At 38.4% G+C, this 21,300-nt stretch overlaps 1 protein-coding gene and 1 long non-coding RNA gene across 2 annotated transcripts in view; one reads left to right on the top strand and one right to left on the bottom strand.

Moving 5' to 3' along the window:
• The window catches only part of eftud2 (elongation factor Tu GTP binding domain containing 2), a 56,130-nt gene that overhangs the window by 23,509 nt on the left and 11,321 nt on the right, over window positions 1-21,300 (bottom strand). The window contains exons 5-16 of the mRNA XM_069904809.1: window positions 20,089-20,164; window positions 19,927-19,992; window positions 19,054-19,089; window positions 17,914-18,004; window positions 17,179-17,261; window positions 14,229-14,395; window positions 13,428-13,552; window positions 10,467-10,530; window positions 7,653-7,743; window positions 6,025-6,160; window positions 4,781-4,908; window positions 4,313-4,506 (exon numbers count right to left, since the gene is read on the bottom strand). Of these exons, the coding sequence (XP_069760910.1) occupies window positions 4,313-4,506; window positions 4,781-4,908; window positions 6,025-6,160; window positions 7,653-7,743; window positions 10,467-10,530; window positions 13,428-13,552; window positions 14,229-14,395; window positions 17,179-17,261; window positions 17,914-18,004; window positions 19,054-19,089; window positions 19,927-19,992; window positions 20,089-20,164 (1,257 nt within the window). The remainder of the gene's footprint in view (window positions 1-4,312; window positions 4,507-4,780; window positions 4,909-6,024; window positions 6,161-7,652; window positions 7,744-10,466; window positions 10,531-13,427; window positions 13,553-14,228; window positions 14,396-17,178; window positions 17,262-17,913; window positions 18,005-19,053; window positions 19,090-19,926; window positions 19,993-20,088; window positions 20,165-21,300) is intronic.
• On the top strand, window positions 1,453-20,601 carry LOC138746540 (uncharacterized). Its single transcript, XR_011347014.1, has 4 exons — window positions 1,453-1,588; window positions 4,159-4,209; window positions 7,520-7,599; window positions 20,530-20,601. It is a non-coding gene; the product is annotated as an uncharacterized lncRNA (long non-coding RNA).

The following is a 21,300-nucleotide window of genomic DNA, read 5'->3' as shown; positions in this document are numbered from 1 at the left end:
ATGTTGATATTGCACGATGAGTGAGACACAACAGGCAGGTTAGCTAACTCAAGGAATAAGGCAATACACCTTCTACGAATGGAAACCAGAAAAAGGAACATTTTCTTCAACAAAGCAGTCCAGGCTAAACTCAAATGGGGTGACCACTAAAGTTGAGCTTCCTTTGGCCAATAATTTCAACTCCCCAGCCAGTGGTTTAACATTGATTTTTCTAATTTAGGAACCCCTACACCACCTCCTCCACCCCCCTCCCCCCCCTCCCCCCTCCGCCATCCAACTCCACTGTTCTCATCTCTTTACCTTCTCCTGCACTTACATTTTTTCTTCCCTTTTCAACTTTTCTTCCCCAAACCCCTCTTTTTAATGGTTTCTCCCTCTACCTCCATCTTTCACACATTCTGACCTATAGCCTATCACCTCTGGACTCCTCCCCCAGCTTATTTCCCCCGTTATACATGTAACTTCTAACTTAGTCTTGATGAGGGTTCAGATCCAAAATGATGACTGACCATTTCTACCCATTTCCAGTCAGACCTTCTGAGTGGCTCAGGCAATTCATATTCAGGATTCCAGTATCCTCAGCCTTTGTTGTTCTCAGTACTGATACCTGTTTTATATTGTCTGAGTGAGGAGGGGCTTTTAATGCCAAAAGGCATGTAATGGCCTGCTCAAGTTTTAAAAAGAGGAAAATTTACCTTTATGCTGACGACCAAAAATGCGGATTGTGCAGTGCTTTTATGCAGAGATGAATCACAGGCCGACTTCTGAAGCTGAAGGAGATGGGGTGAGAAGTGTACTAGTACTGCCCTCCCCCGTGACTTCAAACATATACGCTGGGAACGGGAAAGCGGACTATACTGACTGAAGAGCAGGTTCGAGCGCAAGTGGAGATCTGTGCAAGCAGTATTAGGACTCAGGCAGATCTTTTGTGCAATGTAATCGCTTTTTTTGATCATATGGGTTTTTAAAAATTCATGCTCTTGGGTCGCAGGCTGTCAGCACCGTCGCAATGTCATCAGCGCTCCCCTGGGAGTCATAATCAGCGGCAATCCTTTTACAGAGGAGGTGGAGTGACTTCATTCCGTCACTGATTCCAGCCCCTAGGCGATTGAAGATGGAGCAAGTTTAACCAGTCAATCCTCCTTCGGACCTTTTATAGAGGTAAGAGAAGCAATTTAAAGACAGAGAATATCTGTCTTTACAATTGGTTTTTCCCCCCCACTATAAAAGGGCCTAGGGACTGGAGGATGACTACATTAGCTGCACCATGAAAGATACCAATGAGTGCTGAAGCAATTACCACCCTATTACCACCATTAATGTGGCTCCAAAATCAACAAAAAGAATGAATGATGCAAGAAAATCAATGCGGCAGCCCTTTGGACACTGCAAATATTTATTCTTCTTAAACAGCACCTCTCACCCAGTGCCAACAGAAACTGAAGGGCGCTCAATAGACCTGTCACCGGTGAAGAAATTCATATCTGTTCCACTAAGATGTACAAGGACTGGTTTGAGGAGATGAAAGCTGGAGAAAGTGCACTTTATAAAGCAAAGAAAAACACCCATCGCTTCAGGCTTCTTCAAGGTATGGATAAAATCAAAATTTGGTTTGGGCGTCTTTCCACATTTTGTCCACAACTTGATGAAGGGCTCAAGCCTGAAACATTGGTTATGTATCTTTATCTTTGCTCTATAAAGTTACACTGTTGACGTGCTGAGTTTCTCCGGGATTTGTTTATACTTCGATCACAGTGTCTGAAATCATTCGTGTTTTATTTCTGGCTTGATGAGAGTCAACACGAGTTCCAGGAACAAACTCATCACAAATTCAAGGTGTTTTCGGATTAGAAGTTCCACTGTGTCCTCAAGAGGAAAGAAAAGCTCCAAAGCAGCTAAAAAAAACAAAATCACATGACCAAAGCAACCAAAGGATAAAAGAGTGTACGAGTTTCTGCAACTCACCGAAAGCCATGACATGGTCAAGATTGTCTAAGGCAGGCACCACTGAGAGTCAACAATGGAAGCAAAATGATTAAGAGCAGAGAAGTGGTCAATACCTGCTAGAAGGGTCACTTCGAAGACCTCTTAAACCATGATTCTATGCAGGATGCGAATCCATTCTATTTTAAATTTAAACATACAGCACAGTAACAGGCCCATTCGGCCCACGAGCCCATGCTGCCCAATTACACCCAATTAACCTACAACCCCTGTACGTTTTGAATGGTGGGAGGAAAATGGAGCCTCCTAAAGAAAACTCACGCAAACCCACTGAGAATGTACAAACTCCTTATTGACAGCACTGGATTTGAGTCTCAGTTGTGGACAATGTAACAGTGATGCACCAACCACTCTGCTAACCATGCTCCTCCCCCACGTTAACCGTGTCCCCCCAACCCAGAGTGGCCTATCCAATCCAGACATTTACTACTTGATGTCAGCGTAAAGAAAAACAAGGCCTCAAGAGCTGACAGAATGCCTTCCAAAGTTCCAAAATTTGAATCATTAATCAAAGCCTTGAAGAAGAGATCCTGTTATCGTAACCATCTTCAAGAAAGAAAATAACTCATCTGTGGTAATTTCTGCTAGGATAGTCATTGCTCTTCAAAATGCTTCTTCCAGTTGCTCCTCAAATCACAGTGTACATTCCACCCATGAAGAGGGAGAGTGAACATGATCTTACTGCACAACATCTTCAAGCGAAATGCCAGCAACATCATACCTGGGCCTCGGGAACTGGATCCTTCACTTCCTCATCGGAAAACCATAATCAGTACAAATTGGAAACAATGTCTCCTCCTCAATGATGATCAACACAGGCGCACCTCAAGAGTGCGTGCTCAGCCCTTCGCTCTATTTGCTATCTACCCCCTACTGTGCGGCGAGGCACAATTCAAATGCCGCCTATAAATTTGCCGACGAAACTAAGGTCGCCAGCAGAATCACAGACAGCAAAGATGAAGTGTACAGGAGGGAGATAGATCAGCTAGTAGGCTGGTACCACAGCAACAAACTTGCATTTAATGTTAGCAAAACCAAGGAGCTGATTGTGGCCTTCAGGAAGGCGTAATCAGGAGAACATGAACCAGTCCGCAATGAGGAGTCAGCAGTGGAAAGGATTTAAATCTTCAAGAGTCTGGGCGTCCACCTCTTTGACGATACAATCATGAAGAAGGCTCGCTAGCGGCTCTACTTTGTGAAGGAGCTTGAAGAGATTTGTGCACTTTTGGAAGCTGAATTTAACTCTCCATCAACTGGGTGACTGAAACATGAGAGGATGAGATTCTGAGCAAGAACAATTCATGGGAAGACCCTGAAAAACACGAAGAACTTCTTATATATCAAGAACCACCTGATGAAATTCATTATTGCCTTCAGTGCATTAGCATGGTCTCTGATCACTTGAGGAGAAGGAAGACCACAACCTAAAAATGGGACAAAACTCATGGCCTACTGAGAAGCATTGATCCCTACCCTCTTGTTTACTTCCAAAACTTGGGCTACCTGCAGTGTACAGCTCATAGCACTACAATAATATCAACAATGCTGTCGTTGTAAAATCCTATTCCAGGTCCAATTATACTCAGTTGGCTTTGTTTTAACAGGTCACATCATCTGCATGCCTGATATCAGACTCTGTAAGCAGATATTCCAAGCTTTGTCAGTGGAAGAGACTACCAGGTAGAGAGATGAAATGATTTTTCTCAAACTCCATGAAAAGATGCAATGACTCCTGGAGATACCTGGTCCATGTCAGATGGACTTTTGGATGTTAGGGGGAATAAAGGCATACGTGCTTGGTGGAGAAAAGTAGCATTGAGGTAGATGATCAGTTATGATCCCATTGGGCAGCAGACCAGCCAAGATGGGCAGAATGGCTTACTCTGGCTTCTCTTTCTTGTTCTAACAGCCAAACCTTCTGCCTAATCAGTTATCATCCTATGATTCAAATGATATTTTGTTAGTATCCTCTTCCTTGTACAGGGTATTGGTTAAGTACCTATCCTGCATCTCAAAGTATGTATCACCTACTTTATTCCTAATAGATCCCACTTAATTCTCACTACATGTTCACTAATCACAGGCGGGTAGCAGATTATTGGGTTGTTTTCTTCGTGAATTAATATATTATTTTATATTTTATTCCTTTTTCAGCTTATCATAGTTGCCACTTGAAGAACTGACCTGACAAGAATCGTGAGAAAGGTTAATAATTTATCTGTTGTTAATGGAATATTATAATGTTATAATTTTACATTGAGTTCAGATACCCATCCAAAGGGTTGATTGAAAAATTGTTAATAAGTACCTTGCAACTGAAATCCAGAGTCTGCCCACAGTGCAAATTTGTGAATCTTCTTCATCTTCCAATGTGTAGTTCTCTCCAAGTACTTTTACTGGTTGTCCTGCATGAATAGTTCCACTTAACACTCTACCAAATGCATGGAACTGGACACCATCCTCTGTGCTATACATTTTAGTCGTGTGGCACATCAGAGGCCCCTAATTGAAGAATAAAAAAAAAGTACAAGGATTATACATAATAATTCCAGTGTTATAGAAGTTTAGTCTGTATGAATAGAAGTAGAGCTGTGCCTAAATCTTTTGAACATTGCAAAATAATTTTTTACTGGTCAACAATAGTTTAACCCATTGTTGCTGGTATCTTGCTGTTTGACAAATAAGCCATTGGAGAACACTAAGGAATCTGCCCAACTTTGTAAGCGTAGATCATCAAGCTACATGAACCAAACATTCTCCAATCCATTTTACTTACATCAGGGTCACATTCTAGCATTGTTTCGCCAAGATCCAAGTCCAAGCTGCCCGTGTATGTATGTTCGATTTTATTCCTGGCACCTGACTGAGGTGAAGGAATATGTTGTACGCACATATCTACCAAACCTGTGGAAAAATTACATTTGGTATCATGGATCCTGGTTGACAATCCATTCCAAAACTGCAATATTATTTGCACACTGTGAGAGCTTACCATAAATTTAAAGAATAAAATTTATATTGTCATTTATAGTTTGATATAAATTTAGAAAATAAAATCCTATACTGTATTGTCATTTTCAAGGTAAAAATTTATTCAAATTATCTTTGCATCCAGGTAATAGCTAATCTGTAAATTTCTTACAGAATGCACATTACGTTTTTATTGAAAAATCACTTTCTATGACTTCTATACTACTGCTACCTTAACGTGCAATTGATTTTTGTCACTAATCAATAATACAAAACATATCTGAATTTGATTAGGTAAGAATTTAACAAATCAAAATCTTAAGTCACTCAAATCTCTCCATCTTATCTCCCAATCTGTAATTCAAAGGAAGTTTAAGGTTTTCTATTTAACTAAAAATCCAATTTCCCATAGTAATTCTGGTTAAGACATCTGCATGCACTTCCATAACGTATGTTTTGCACCTTATGGGTTTCTACAACACTTAGCTTTCATAAAATGTAAACTGGCAGATGCAAAGTTGCTCAAATTAAAAATACTACTTTTGGCTACATGACGAAGATTACCCTTCCTGTATGTTCTAATCATTCCTAATATTATAACTCTTGCAATTTTAATTGTATGTCAATCAAATTTGCATGGAAAAGACAGAGAGAGACCATTCAACCCATCACTTCCATGCCAAATAAAAAGCAGCCGTCCAGACTAATCCACCTGTCGCTCACCTTGTGCCTTGTAGATTAAGATCCAATAAAACATCATTCATTTAAGTTTTAGATGCCAATACTTTATGGGCTGAGAGTTTTGAGCTCCACCCATCTCAAATCTAATTGACTTTAATCCCTTTATTATCAATTTTGTTAAATGATCCTATTATTTCATTATTTGAATCAATACAACAGTTTCCTCCCATCCTCCAAAATGTATGGGATTGTAGTTAATTTGGGTGTAATTGGGAGGATTTAAAGACCAGAATTGGCTTCAACTGATCTATAAATAAATTTAAAACAAATTTTGCCTGTTGAGTATTACACATTTAATCGGTAAATTACCTGTAAAGTCACCAAAGAACTTTTTGCAGACAAGTCGAAGCAAGGGCCTGATGTTCAACTTTAACTCCTCCTTTGTTAAGTGAATACCAAGCTCATCCAATGTACGTGGCAGAGTGGTATCCACATCACCAACAACCTGCGCGGGACATACAAGCAGCTTCAGCACACTTCTTGTCAGAATAATGCTATGCCTTGTCTGCAACTTTCAAGAATATTTAGAATGATGTCCTTCACTCACTCTCCAATGTGGATTTCTTGCTGATAACCTCTTCCTTCCCTACAGAGAGGATATTTCTGATCTTTTATCCCTCTACCTTGCTCTAAATATTTCTCCATCTTTTCTTGACACTCACTATACATCGTTATTCATTTCTTCAAGGTGAAGACACATCAAAACATGAACAAGGTAGACAACATCCACACGTAATGACTAGGTAATCTCAGTGTATTTCCCCATTAATATTTTGGATTCAATCTACATTTTTAAACATCTGAAGGTCAGAAGCAAAACGTTTAATTCCTATTTTGAGTCAAGCATCATCAGTGAAAAGCATCCATTAAAAAATCTCTAACTACAACTGCTTACACAGTACAAAGTTTAAAGAGATCTTGCAAACAAAAAAAAAACGGCCTCTATTTCAAAGAAAGGCATGCTTTTAAAGCCAGCAGGCTCCTGAACAAACCCCATAACAGTCCTATCACACTGCCCTCCTTTTCACTGTAATCCTCCATCTTGTATGAAGGTTAGAGAAAACCTGTTACTCTGTTCTCAGAAGAACCATCCCACTGTATGAGGTCTTTTGTAACAGTTAAAGTTAACTTTCAAAATTATGTACAAAATGAAAAACTGAAACATTGGCCTTTTATTTCCTTTCATTCCTTCAGTCTTCTTCCTGAGAAGACTGAAGCAGGGAAGGCTACTGATCACTATTATGTCAAGCTTCTATAGGAACTCTTTCAAGTCTTGGCCGGCTGCATCACAGTGGGGTATGGTTGCTTCAGAGAAATGGATTGGAGGTCAATCCACAGGACCATAAGCGTGGCAGAGAGGATCAAGGGAGTATCCCTCCCCCACCCCCAAAATGATATCAGACTCTGATCCTTATGTCACAAAATCCTTATGACAGAAAGAGACAATGCCTGCTTTTAGTGCAATCCCATCCCCCACTTATTTCTCTATAACCTATTATACTTTCCCATTAACATCCACTGATTCACCCATGAGTTGGGATAATTTACAGGAACTAATTCACCCACTAACCATCAGATACTTGAGATGTGGGAAGAAATTAGAGCACCTGGAAGCAACCAATGTGGCCACAGGGAAGGTACAGCAATACCAGAGATCAGAATGAACCCACTCACATCAGCTGTGACAACCACATCAACATGTCCACTTAAAACAGAAGCCACAAATTTCACTGCTGTCCAGCCTCCACTTGTATAGCTTTAAATTTCATCTGAATACCGACCACTCTCTGATTTTCCCCCACAGATATACAAAAACCTCATATTTTATTTTAAGAAATCTAACATGACAGTATTTTGCCAAAGATCAAACTGCCTAATAACATGGTGAGTAGCCTATTGTTTCTGTCATATTATTAATACAATATTGCTGTGCATACCTGAGAAAGAATTTTATAAACGGGTTCCAAAACAAACTCTACAAAACTTCTCTGAGAATTACTGGTTGGTGCCTTCTTTGTAAACTTGCGTCTGAAAGGAAAAATTAGGTTCAAATCAGTTAAACAATGTTACATTTTAACAAGACAAAGCTCAAATTTACTAAAATGTACATTAAAACCTATTTATCCATTCAGGTTTTTAATTTTCTGTACTAAGTGAGCTAATTGGACACGCTAATAGATCAATGCTACTCTTTCATTAATGGGTAGAAAAAGGACAAATGAAATCAGAGTAAAATCTACAGTGCTCATGTGCATGTGATTGTGATAAACAATCATTTGATAAGCTTGACTTCTAGAGTCAGAGCTGAACTGTCACTGTGTTCCATTTTTTTTTAAGAGCGTCTCATTACATTATACCTGTAGCATAGAAATTAAATGGACTGCTTCAATAAAAATGAACATAATAATAATGCATTTCTTGACTGACTTTACTGAATGTTCACTGACATTCAGGTCGTCAGCTTCCAATGGTATTGCTTATAAGGCTGGATAATGCACAATTGTTTTAACCTTGATGAAGCAAGGTAGATAACACCAGTCTCCCCATGAAGTTGCTGTCGGTTTTTCCATGTAACTAATAGCAATTTCAGCATTTCTGTACTATGGTAAATAGTACCCTCAAGGCTGATACTCAGGTAGATGGTGTGGTGAAGGAGGCATTTGGAATGTTGGCCTTCATAAATCGGAGTATTGAGTTCAAGAGTAGGGAGGTTATGATGAAATTGTACAAGGCATTGGTGAGGCCAAATTTGGAGTACTGTGTACAGTTTTGGTCACCAAATTATAGGAAAGATATAAACAAAATAGAGAGAGTGCAGAGAAGGTTCACGAGAATGTTGACAGGATTTCAGGGAAAGGTTGTGCAGACTAGGGCTTTTTTCTCTGGAGCGTAGAAGATTGAGGGGGGACTTGATAGAGGTGTTTAAGATTTGAAAAGGGACAGACAGAGTAAATGTGGATAGGCTTTTTCAATTAAGAGTGGGGGAGATTCAAACTAGAGGGCATGGTTTAAGATTGAAGGGGGAAAATTATAAAGGGAACATGAGGGGAAATTTCTTTACGCAGAGGGTGGTAGGGATGTGGAATGAGCTTCAGGCAGATGTGGTTGAGGGGGGATCATTGGTTACATTTAAGGAAAGACTGGATCGTTACATGAATAGGAGTGGACTAGAGGGGTATGGACCGGGCGCTGGTCAGTGGGACTAGGAGGGTGGGGATTTGCTACGGCATGGACTAGTAGGGCCGAACTGGCCTGTTCTGTGCTGTAAGTGGTTATATGGTTATGGTTATAACTTTTGTAAGTTATGTATTTGTGTTAAGTGTTTTGCTGCTATTGTATCAATGTGCCCCTGTACTGAATTCCTTGCCAGAAAAGTTGAACTGAGATGCATGAATCAATTTTCTATTGCTGAAGATATGGAAAACACGAGTTAATTAGGTTTGATTAATTTAATTTAAAGATATACGTCTCAGAATACAACTTAAACATTGAAGTTATATAACATCTTTTGCATATTTCTAAGTGACAGCCAGATATCAGTTGTTTTCAGGGATAATATATGAAAGTCTACAGATGCAGTGATTAAAGTAAAAATGCAATGCAGCAGAAACTCAGCAGGTCACACAGCGTACTTTATAGGGCAAAGATAAAAGTACATTTCCAATGTTTCAGGCTTGAGCCCTTCATCAAGGTATGAGCAAAATGTGCAAAGATCAGCTATTTCAGCCTGTTTGTTCCACCTTCTCACCTGGATTGATGCACAGGGCCTCACTAGGAGAATTACAAACTCCTGATGAGGAATCTACAAATACAGTTGTCTGTGTTCATCTCTGGCATATGTCCAACTTCAAACTTGCATTTTCCAGATTTAATGTCGACTTGCTACACAAAGCATCCTGACACGAAATTGCAAGATGTTGCATGATTTAAATGTACCAAGAAGGAGAGGCTAGTGGAAGCGATAAGCTCTGCCCTCAAAGTGGATGAAATTTTTAAAAACTGACATGCCCCTAACATCGGCACTTGTGAAGCCATACAAAAACTTTGTTCCATAAATTAGGTTGCTTAGAAGCATTAGAACTAATAAACATAAAAAAGCAATTTTTAAAAAGTATAAGTGTAACAAATAAAATTATTAAAGCAATTAGTAGGTGTTGTATTCACTGTTCTCCGCTGGCAACACATTGCCCCTTCCTGGTACCATCTTGGAAAAAATACTCCAACCACAAAATGGACTGTTTGTAATGCCATTCTTTTTTTTGCCCTATGCTGTGAGTACTTACCATCTATCTTAATTATCTCTGTTTAATTTAATGTATTCTACTGCAGTTGTCCTTTTTTTTTTCCAAATGAACTACCTGTTAGTTTATAGCTATAACAAGTATGAATTTTGGCACGCATGATCAAGTATTTTCAAACAATAAAACAAACTCTGATAATGCTAGTGGATGGAACTTTGGACTTTCCAGGGATCCACGTCATTTACTGCACTGCAAAATAGTAAATTTCTCTCTTCTTTGACTCAACAATGTTTCAGGCAATACCCATTATCTCAAAAAGATGAATTTTCTGTTCTGTGGTACATCATTGTATTCTCCACCATAACTGGCCTGGATTCGTGGATAATCCGTAGGCCTCTCCCTTATTATTTTGTGCTTTTTACAAAAAAAAAATCAATAGAAAATATATCAACACATTGTACAGATTCAGCTGTGGGATTATAAGAATAATTCGAGTGATCTTAAACTTACGTTTTTGGATTAAAGTAAATATCGCCCCAGAGACGCTTTGCAAACTCTGTATAGTTAATGTCTCCTTCAAAAAAAAACAAATAAAAAGGTTTTCTACAAAAACTTGATTTTTTCAGTAATTGAAGTAGAATCACTTTTAAGTCGAAATTTCTCACAATGATCTCAAACATTTTATAACTACCATCATTGCAGTCTCAATCTCTTGTATGTACTGCTTAAGTTGGACATTAGGCAGGATGCAAGAGGATGGGTCATGAAACATTGCTTAATTACAAGGATGCAGAAAATACCTTTCAGAGAAATTGGATAACTGCTTTGGAGTAGACAGATTTTCCTGAATAAAACTGTGCATGTTTTATTTGTAGAAGCATAAATTTTGGCTAAAAAAAAAAATTGGTCATTTGCAAATATTATTTTCCACTCTCGTAATAGGTGCTTAAACTGGTTAGCAATGCAAACATAGGAATGCTCCAGTGATGAGCCACAGACTACGATTCTCATGGTCTGGTTGATTTGTCTTACTTGCTGTTCTGGGACGAGATTAATTGGAAGGATGACAGACATGGTCTTCTGTGATCCTACTAATTCACGATGTGATGCCCACATATTTAATGGAAATTATTTCACTTTTGTCAATAGCTTTGCTCATCAAAAAAACAAATAAAAAGGTTTTCTACAAAATCTTGATATTTTTCAGTAATTGAAGTAGAATCACTTTTAAGTCGAAATTTCTCATAATGATCTCAAACATTTTATAACTACCATCATTGCAGTCTCAATCTCTGGATCTGTGAGGAACTGATCTGCATTCAAGCATTTGCCAGAATTAGCTGAGACACAAGAGAAACAAATTGGCAAATATACTCAACAGGAAGTTCAGATCAGTGAAGCAGACAGAATCAGCATAATTACCATGAAAATAAGCAATTAAAACATTTTATTTTCACGCAGTCAGATTTGTATTTACATTTTCTAGATATCCAGAAAAGGGTCGTTGATTCACGAACAACTATCTGTACAAGTCGATTATAACAATAAACACCAAATTTGTGGAACTGAGAACTTTAAATGATTAATACAGTACTCGTATTCTTTTTTAAAAGAAAATGACTGGAAACAGGAAAGTAACCAAATCAGCCAATAAATGCAGAAAATACACAGAATTATGAAAAAAAATACTACAGAAGCAGTACTCATCTAATGTGGTCCAGACACATGCTTTCCAAACTTCCAGTTAATACTATTATCATGGTCTTTTATACTGCATCTTTCTAAGCTTTCCTTTCCAAAGACTCAATGCCATTGGCCTTGGGTGACCCCTGAAGTGGTTAATTCCTTATCTCAATTACACTTGGTAAACATTTCCTTTCTTATTTTTCATTGACTCCTGTATCCCTGATTCACCTGCCTAAACCCATCCTTACCTATTCCCCTTCAGCCCTTGCTAATCTAAGAACTTTCTATACATCGATTTATCATGCCCTTTCATAATCTGAATCATGGTTACCTGATCATTCCTCAGCTTTATTATTAGAGTTGAAGCTTGTTCAATTTCTCCTGATGGGTGTAATCTCTTAGCTCTGGGATCTCATTGTAATATTTCTCAAAACCTCTGCAACCACTTTAAGATGTGGAGAACATAATTCCCATAGCCATTATTACATTTCATTCATAAATATTGTATGAAATGGTGTTTTTCTAAATGTGATTTTAACTGATATAAAATAAAAACACATGCTGGAGAAACTCAGGAGGTCAAACAGTGTATTTTATATAGCAAAGCTAAAGATGCAGAACCAAAGTTTCGGGGCTGAGACCTTCATCCAAGGCAGGAGAAAAATGTAGCCAGACACTGAATAAAATGGTAGCAGGTAAAGGGCAGGGGAAGGAGCTCAGGCCCAGAGGCGAGAAATAATAGGTCAGCCAATAGGTGGAGAGGAGATGGGCCTGTTAATTGGGAAGGAAGGGGTGGAGAGCTGGAGGAAAGGAGACAGAGGGATGGGGATAAAGAGGGAGAAACAGAAGAAGTCGATGTTAATGCCATCTGGTTGGAGAATAATAGGTGTTGCCCCTCTGATGTATAAGATTAGCTTTGTCGAATTACTGCTGAATTTCTTCGCAGATTAGTATATCGTTTCATTACGAATTACTGTACAGGTATACCCCACTTTTTGAATACTCGAATTACAAAGATTCGCTTTTACAAAGAAAGCCGTGTTCACTATTACAAAAGGATTTGAATGGGTCTCACTTTTACGAAAATAGCCTCCAATAGTACTGAATGGGTCTTCACTTTATGCTATTTCAGCTTACGAAAAGTTTCATAGGAATACTCTAGTTTCGTAAAGTGGAGCATACCCATATTCCCAAAATGGATCCCTGAAATACAAATCAATGTTTAACTGCAGGGATTCTTTTTTGCCTTCACATCTTAGATTATTTCTGAAGCATCCCTGATCCAATTGACTGCAATCAGATACTCATGTAATCTGAGTTGTTCATATTTCACACACTTAATGACAGACAATTTTAAAAAAACTTTTATCATATTATCAAAACATATCTCCATTGAACTATACACCATTAAAATGTAATTACAGTAAAAGCTCTAAAATCCAGACAGCTCGAGGATGGGTTTTCTGATTTTCCTGGATTCTCAGGTTGTACTTTTAAAATTCAAATTTGAGGACAATAAAAAGGTAAATTTTGATAGTTTATTAATGAAACTATTTTTCATAGAAATACCAAGTACAAAAATAGCAAATAAATATTTCTGCATGGTTGAATATTGGCACTGTGCATCTGTGGCACTTCATGCACGCACTTGCACACAGGCACGCAAAAGCCGAGTTTTCGAGAAGTCCAGACACTCGACTGGTCTGGATTTCTGGCATCTAGATTTTCAGACTTTTACTGTATTAGGTTATTGTGCTATATATTTATTTGTCAATTATTGCTCACCATATGTATCAGCATAGATCTTGGCAAAGGATCCCAAAGTGAAACAAATACTGTACTGCGAACTGGCAAAACAAACATTACCCAGAAGAGGTGAAACAATTAGGTTTTCATCTGTTGAATAGACACTGGAAAAAAAGAAAGAAAATACATTTAAAGTTATATGATTAAATATTTAATGAATATGAACAAATATTTTGGAGTACATTGTAAAGGATGGAAAACCAGGAACTGCAGAGAACCGCAATCACAAAATGCCGGAGAAACTCAGCAGGTCAAACAGTGCCCTTTATGTAGCAAAGGTAAAGATAAAGAAGTGACGTTTCGGGCTTGAGCCCTTCATCAAGGTATGAGAGAATGCAAGCAGGCATCCAAATAAAAGAGTAGGGGGCATTGAGAGTGGCAAAGGCAGGAGATAATAGGTGGAGAAAGGGGGGAGAGGACAGCAGAAATAAGGGGGGTGGAGGGATGGCTGGGTAGGTAAGGGAGGAAGAACTGGAAAGACGGGGAAGGGGTGGGGGGGGGGAGGAAAAGGAAAGGCAAGCAGGTTTAGTAGAAAGCAGAAAAGTCAATGTTAATGCCATCTGGCTGGAGAATGCCCAGATGGAAAATAAGGTATTGTACCCCCAATTTGCAGGTGGTCTGGGTGGGATAGTGCACAAGGCCATGGGTAGACATGAGAGTGTGTCTTGTAATTGAAATAGTGGGCTAACTAGGAGGTTGCTGTTGTTGTGAATGGACCAAAAATAGTCTTCTCACTATCACAAGTAAATTTTTTTTTAAAAAAGAGAAATGACAAAATACCTAAGCAAACCATTGACTTCATCCACAATGTGACGTAGTTTATAATATGCATCAGTTGGAGGAAGCTTTAGCTCCAGGATAAGTCTGTCAATTTTATTGATGCAAACAGTGACAGCCAGCTTCTCCTGCACAGCATGTTTGATCAATCTCTCAGTGTTGAGCATTACCTGCAAATCACACAAATGAATCATGTTTTACCCATTGCACATAAAAATGGAAGTCAAAACCAAGATACGTAATTACTGAACCTTGTTAAAACACTTCATAAATAGTTCATCTTCTGTAAATATATTTCACACGAATCAAAGTAACATGGCAAGAATAAAGAGTGGAACGCTTTTCCAATCGCATATATGCAAATCACAAATATTCATTCCCTTTGTACGAGATCTTTAATTAAAAATCAAAAGAGATTCCCATTGTCAGAATGCAGTAAATTTCTATTTCAGGTAACTATCTAACAAAAGAAAGTGTATTTATTTAAGCAGCCCTCTTTTTTTAATGGGCGGAATGCTAATTCATTGAGAAATTTTAAAGACTTTTCTCAATCAAGCCAAATAAAAATCGGAGTAAAATCCACACAGCAATGCTGGGGGGATCTCAGCTGGTCTCACAGCGTCCAAAGGAGGTAAAGATGTATTACCAACGTTTCAAGCCTGAGCCCTTCTTCAAGGAAGAAGCCAAGAATAGGAAGGCATCAGAATAAAGATTGAAGACTGGCCAGGGGAGGAGTCCAGACCAACAAAAGGCATTAATAAGAGGAGGGATGAGAATGAATTCTGATTCTGTGAAAGAGAGAGAGATGAGAAAGGAAACGGGGAAAGAAGGGGGAGTGGGGGATGTTTAACGGAAACCAGAGAAGTCAATAGTAATGCCATGCGGTTTGGGGGGTGGGGGGGGAATGCCCAGATGGAAGATGAGGCATTGTTCCTCAAATTTGCCAGTGGTCTTCGTCTGGCAGCATGAGAATAGGGAACAGGAAATTGGTGGCCACTGGGAGATCCACGCTATTGCAGAGGACAGAGCTGAAGTACTTAACAAAGCAATCTCCCAATGTACGTCCAGTCTCTCTGATGTAGCGACTGCAAAATGAGCACCAGATGCAGTAGATGACCCTTGCAAATTCACAAATAAAACATTGCTTCACTAGGAAGGACTGTTTAGGGCCCCAAATAGTGGTGAAGGAGGATGTGTGAGTTTAGCAGAGTTAATAAGTCAAGATTCTAATATTAAGGGTATAAAGGTAACTCAAGAGAAATACAAGATTAATTTATTGGCTGATGATGTTTTGGTTCATATTACAGATCCTATAAATTCTTTGCATCAATTATATACAAGATTAGAAGAATATGGTGAAATATCGGGTTATAAGATTAATTGGGACAAAAGTAAAACTATGCCTTTGGTTAAAGGGGATTATACTCAGTGTAGGGAATTAGGCCATATATATATATATATATTATATATACACACACACACCACATATATACTTTTTTTTATATACCTTTACTGAATATGCATTCATGGATGTGATTTTAAAATTATTAAAATAATGTTTAAATAAAAGGAGGATGTGTGGGTGCAAGAGAAGCATCTTCCGCGGTCACAGAAGTAGGTGCCAAGGGGGCAATTGGTGGGGAGGGAGGAATGAATAAGGGAGCCAAGGAGGGAGCAATCCCTGTGGAAGGTGGAGAGGGGAATATGTGCCTACTGCATCTGGTGTCCAGCTGTGATCTTCTCCACATCGGAGATATGCTGTGTAGACTGGGAGATCATTTTATTGAGCACCTTTGTTCTGTCCACCACAATAGTGCAATCTCCCAGTGGCCATCCATTTCAATTCCTTATCCAATTCCCTTGCTGACCCGTTTGTCCATGGTCTCATGCTCTACCAGACTGAGACCGTCCACAAATTGGAGGAATCCAATCTTCCATCTGAGCACCATCCACCTGGATGGCATTAATATTGGTTTCTGTTAAACCCCTCTCCTCCCTTCTTTTTCCGCCGTCACCTTTCCCCCAGCTCTGTCTCTCTCCCTTCCCTTTTCGCTCTGTCTCCTTTCACAGACCCAAAATCAAATCTCACCTGTCCTCTTATCATATCCAATGAACACCTTTTGTTGTCCTGGATTATTCCCCCTGCCTGTCTTCGGTCTTTATTCTGACGCCTTCCTGTTCTTGTTTATTCCTTGAAGAAGGGCTCAGAATCTTTACTTCCTGTGGACGCTGCTGAGCTCTTCCAGCGCCTGCAGACTTTTATGTTTCACTGAATAAAATCTGCAAATTCTGATCTTGAATAAATCCTTAAGCAATGAGGATGAATGACTTCCATTTACATTGTCGCAAAAATACCCATCTTATGTTTTACTGCCAAAGAATTACCTTCTGTGTGTAGTCACTGTTTTTGCAATAACGGAAATGCAAGGATCAATTTGGGACAGAAGGCTCACATGAACAGTGATGTGTAAACAATGAGATGCTTTTTATGCTGGTTGCGGGATAAATATGAGACAGTACTTCTCTACTGAAATGGTGCAGTTATGCCTTTCATTTTCAGTTATTCAATATTTACATTCTACAATCTACATAGGACAGTATGTTAGTGTAGTGGACAGCACAATGCTATTACAGATCCAGTGAGGTGGGTTCAAATCTGCTGGTGTACATAAGGAGTTTTTACGTTTTCCCCATGATTACGTGGGTACTGGGCCTTGGAGTTTGGGGATGAATTTATGTGGCACCATGACATTGAAGGCAGAATTTCAGTCAATGTCAGATGTAGCTGTTCTTGTTAGTTTTAGGGTTGAATGTAACAGCCCTTTCATGTTTGCAGAGAAAATTTGATTCTCATTCATTTTCAACCCCAGAACTATGAAAATGTCCTTTTCACATACTGTATATGCATGGAAATTCTGTACTTTTGATCTATTGCTTGTATGAATTGACTCACCCCCTCTGCTGCATCGATGAACAGTACCATGCCATCAGAGATTCTGAAACCAGCTGTAACCTCGTCAGAGAAATTTACATGTCCTGAAAATAAAATAAAATAATTTTGTTTTTTGCAGATTAGAGTGGAAAAAGAACTGTGTGGTGAAGTGGCAATCATAAAATTCATCTCATAGAAACATAGAAGATAGGAGCAGGAGTAGGTCATTCGACCCTTCGAGCCTGCTCCGCCATTCAACGGGATCATGGCTGATCTTAATCTTAAAGTTCAGTACCCCATCCCCGCCTTCTCTCCGTAACCTTTAATACCCTTATATTGAAGAAATAGATCTAATTCCCTCTTAAATAGATTTAATGAACCTGCCTCTACTGCCCTCTGTGGCAATGAATTCCACAGATTCACCACCCTCTGGGTAAAGGTTATTAATCATTCCAACTGGTTTCCTTTTTGCAAGTTTTGAGTACAGCTATTGTAGCAAACTCAAAATACTGAGGAATTCCATCGCTTCTGGAAAGAATTGAAAAAATGCATACATTTTACCAATGGCTTTCTTTAAAATATGAAAGATTTGATTCCCTTTAAAACAATCTAATATAAAAATAAAGGTAAAACAAGCAATCCTAGAATTCAAATTCAAAGTCAACCAAATAACAAATCTGAACAATACCATTTTTAAAAAAAAATATCAGTCACGGGCCAAATTTAAGACATTTAAAATCAATTCATGGAACTCACCTGGAGTATCAATGATATTGAAAAGATAGGATTTGCCCTTGGAATCTGGAAGTACCATTGTGACTGGTGTACTTTTTATACCTACTCCTCTCTTGGAAAAAAAAATGCATTAGTTAGTACAATGGATCTGTATTAATATTAATACTAGGTTAAGGTTAAGCTATATTACTTATAAATATGCCTTAAGTAATGTAGTGGATTTGGAACAGAGTTACACACACACACACACACACAATACATTCAGAAGTGATGTCATCTTACAGAGTCGTGACATCAACAAGCCAGAGGTATGAAGATCATATGATTTCCAAGAAACTGTTGTTAACAGCTATTAAAAATTCCATATATCAAAGAAATTAAGACTGACATCATTGGTGATTTAAGTGTGTGTGTGTGTGTGTGTGTGTGTGTGTGTGTGTGTGTGTGTGTGTGTGTGTGTGTGTGTGTGTGTGTGTGTGTCCCCACAGGCAGAGGCATCTTAAGCCCACAAGAAGAAACCAGAAGGAAAACATTGACAGTATTCTCTGGAGGAGGAGGTGCAGTTCAAAGTGGCTTTAAAGTAAGCCAGACCACTTCTGTCCGTCTCTTTTTGTTATTAGAAGACAGCCCGTCGTGCACAAGAGCTCCAAATTTTTTTAAAAGCTAAGGAGTTGAAGATCGCCAGTGTGAGAGTTTAAGAAGAAATCTCTTTGTGGGGAAATAACTCAATGAGATTTGTGAGTTTGAACAGTCTAAGGACTGAATCAGTGTTAATAAACACTTTATTACTACTTTAAGCAACAATTTAAAAGAACGATGTCTAGTAATCACTTATGAACTACAATTTAATAGACCAAGTTCAACACATCTTTAAAATACAAAGTTAAAATCAACTTTTCAGACTCAAGTTTAAACTGAAATAGTTTGGACTTTAATACACACACACACATTTATACAATTACATTGTAAGTTTAGAGTTAAGTGAGAACTGTTATATGATAGATACTTTAATAAAAACTATTATTTTGAATTTACCACTGTCTGGCAAATCTTCCATTGCTGTTCATGTGTTAGTAGTTATGGGGGTCAGTTAGTTCATAACCTCATCCAAGAACTTCAAAAGCTCTCACAAATGATCAAATATTGAATAAATACACTTACCTCCTGTTCTGTAAAGAGTATATCAGTATATCGAAGCTGTAGATAAAGACAAAATATTACTTCATCATATTTATTTTTGTTTTTTTAATCTGGAGTTGAAATACTTAGGCTGTACCAATGCAGCTTTAATTTATCAAAGTCCGGTGCAGCCAATGGAAAATATTCCCAACAATTTTCAAATGATGTAAATGTTTTCTCCTCATCCATAAGTTCTATTCTAACCTTTCAGAATCTTTCTGCCCACTTAAAACTGTTATTGGCATATCCACTCAGTGTTTGAAGTATTTCTTCCAGAATAACAGAGAGTGTATCTGTATTTTAGATAATTGTGTGGTTCAGTTTTCCCTCCAGTACTCTACACAATCCAATGGTACAGTTGCTACAAGGAGAGTACTGTAGTTATGAGAATTAGCATAAATACAAACTGCATTGGGATGAAATATTTGAAATTAACAACCCTCGGAGTAAACATACATCAAGCTTAAAAATTGATTGACCTCGGAGATAAGATGTAACTGGAATGTACCAAGAACTTCTATATTTATGATTTTCAAAAGATCAAAGTTAGAATCATTAGGCCTCCAGCAAAAACTGGCTTTGAATTAACTTTTAATCTATTTTCTTTCTAAGTTTTATTAATTTCAGCAAAAACTGACGTAACTTGGCTTCAAATGGTGTCAGAAGATTAAAACAACCAACAATGGACAGTGAAACAAATATAATATTTTAACTAGATATTATGAATTTGGATTTATTCTCTTAATATTTAATTGTTAGCTTAAGGATTTTAAAAAAAGAAGCCCAATATTGCTGTATTACCCAGAACGGTAAAGCTATCTTCAAGAAAATAGATCAAATTGCCGAAGTACTTACATCACGGTCATCCTTTTTTCGAATCTCTGGGTGAGTTTGTTCAATCAAGCAATCAACAAAATTTGTCTGAAGGAAATCATAAAATGTATTTTATTTTTCCCCCGGTGAAATTTTTATTTCAAACTATCCCATTCAATTAAAATAGCAACATCAAATATGTACCTTCCCATGATGTAAATGTCCACAAAGAGTAATATTCCGAATTAGCTCAGAATTATCCATCAAATCTGCAAGGAACCTGAGATAAAGTAAGAGATTTAATGATTTTATATATATATGTTTACATTAGGAATTTACAATTTCAGATGCGGGACAATCAAACAATTCCACATCACATTTGAGTTGGAAATTTTCAGTGTAAATATATAATAGGAACGTTCTGAAAGATCCACAAATCAGAAAAGACAATCGAAACCTTTGTTGAAGAGACCGACATAAAAAGTCAAGCTTGGATTTAAGATATAATTTTAAGGTTTAGGTATTCTATACAAAGCAGCAGTACATGCAACTCAAATGCAATCTTGATTTCATTTAGAAACAGTTTTTACTATTTTCTGCAGGGTCTCAATCCCATGTAATCTCCTTCTCTTCTCTTATTGCTAGATGTTCGATATTGATGAAATGGATAGATGTTGCCCTTCCTACTTATACTCAATGGCTAGACGATATGATGGTATGTTGAACTTTGGAAATATTCAGATGCTCTACCAATGTAATGGGTTTGAATTTTTTTAATTTATGGGGACCTTTTTATCATCTACTGTTCTTTTCATAATTTTTAATTGTTTTGTGGCAGCGCACATCATGACGCAGGCGAACTGGCTCCGTGTTTGTCACAGCCGCGGAAGCGGATCAGCCTCCGCCAGCGCCGCCAGGATTTGCTTCCCTTGTGGGCAGAGGGGCCACACACGCACACTTGGCTGCGTCGTCGCATCACCGGGGCGGGACTTGACGGCTGCCTTATGGAAACAAAACTGACTCCAGCGTGTAGTTCTGTTCTCGTTTCCCCCGTAGCTACCGCTACAATTGGTGACCCAGACGATTCTGGGCTCGATACGATGGACACTGCAGTAATTAACGCAGTGGCTATGAAACTACCGCCCTTCTAAACGCTTTGCCCATGCACTTGGTTCAGGCAAGCAGAAACACAATTCCACCTGTGGCAGATCACCTCCGACTCAACAATGTTCTACCACATTGTCAGTGCTCTTGACCAAGAGAGCGGAGACAGAGAGGATGACCTGATACACAAGCCCCCGGAGAAAAGTAAATACCCAGGTCTCGAGAAGCTCCTCTCAAGTACCTTTGGCCCGTCCAGGCGCCAGCACGCCACCAAGCTCATGCACCTAGATGCCATGGGAGACAGCACCATCC

Source organism: Narcine bancroftii, chromosome 12 (assembly GCF_036971445.1).
Source record: "Narcine bancroftii isolate sNarBan1 chromosome 12, sNarBan1.hap1, whole genome shotgun sequence".
In the NCBI taxonomy this organism is placed as follows: Eukaryota; Metazoa; Chordata; class Chondrichthyes; order Torpediniformes; family Narcinidae; genus Narcine; species Narcine bancroftii.
This window is presented reverse-complemented; position numbering and strand designations above follow the sequence as displayed.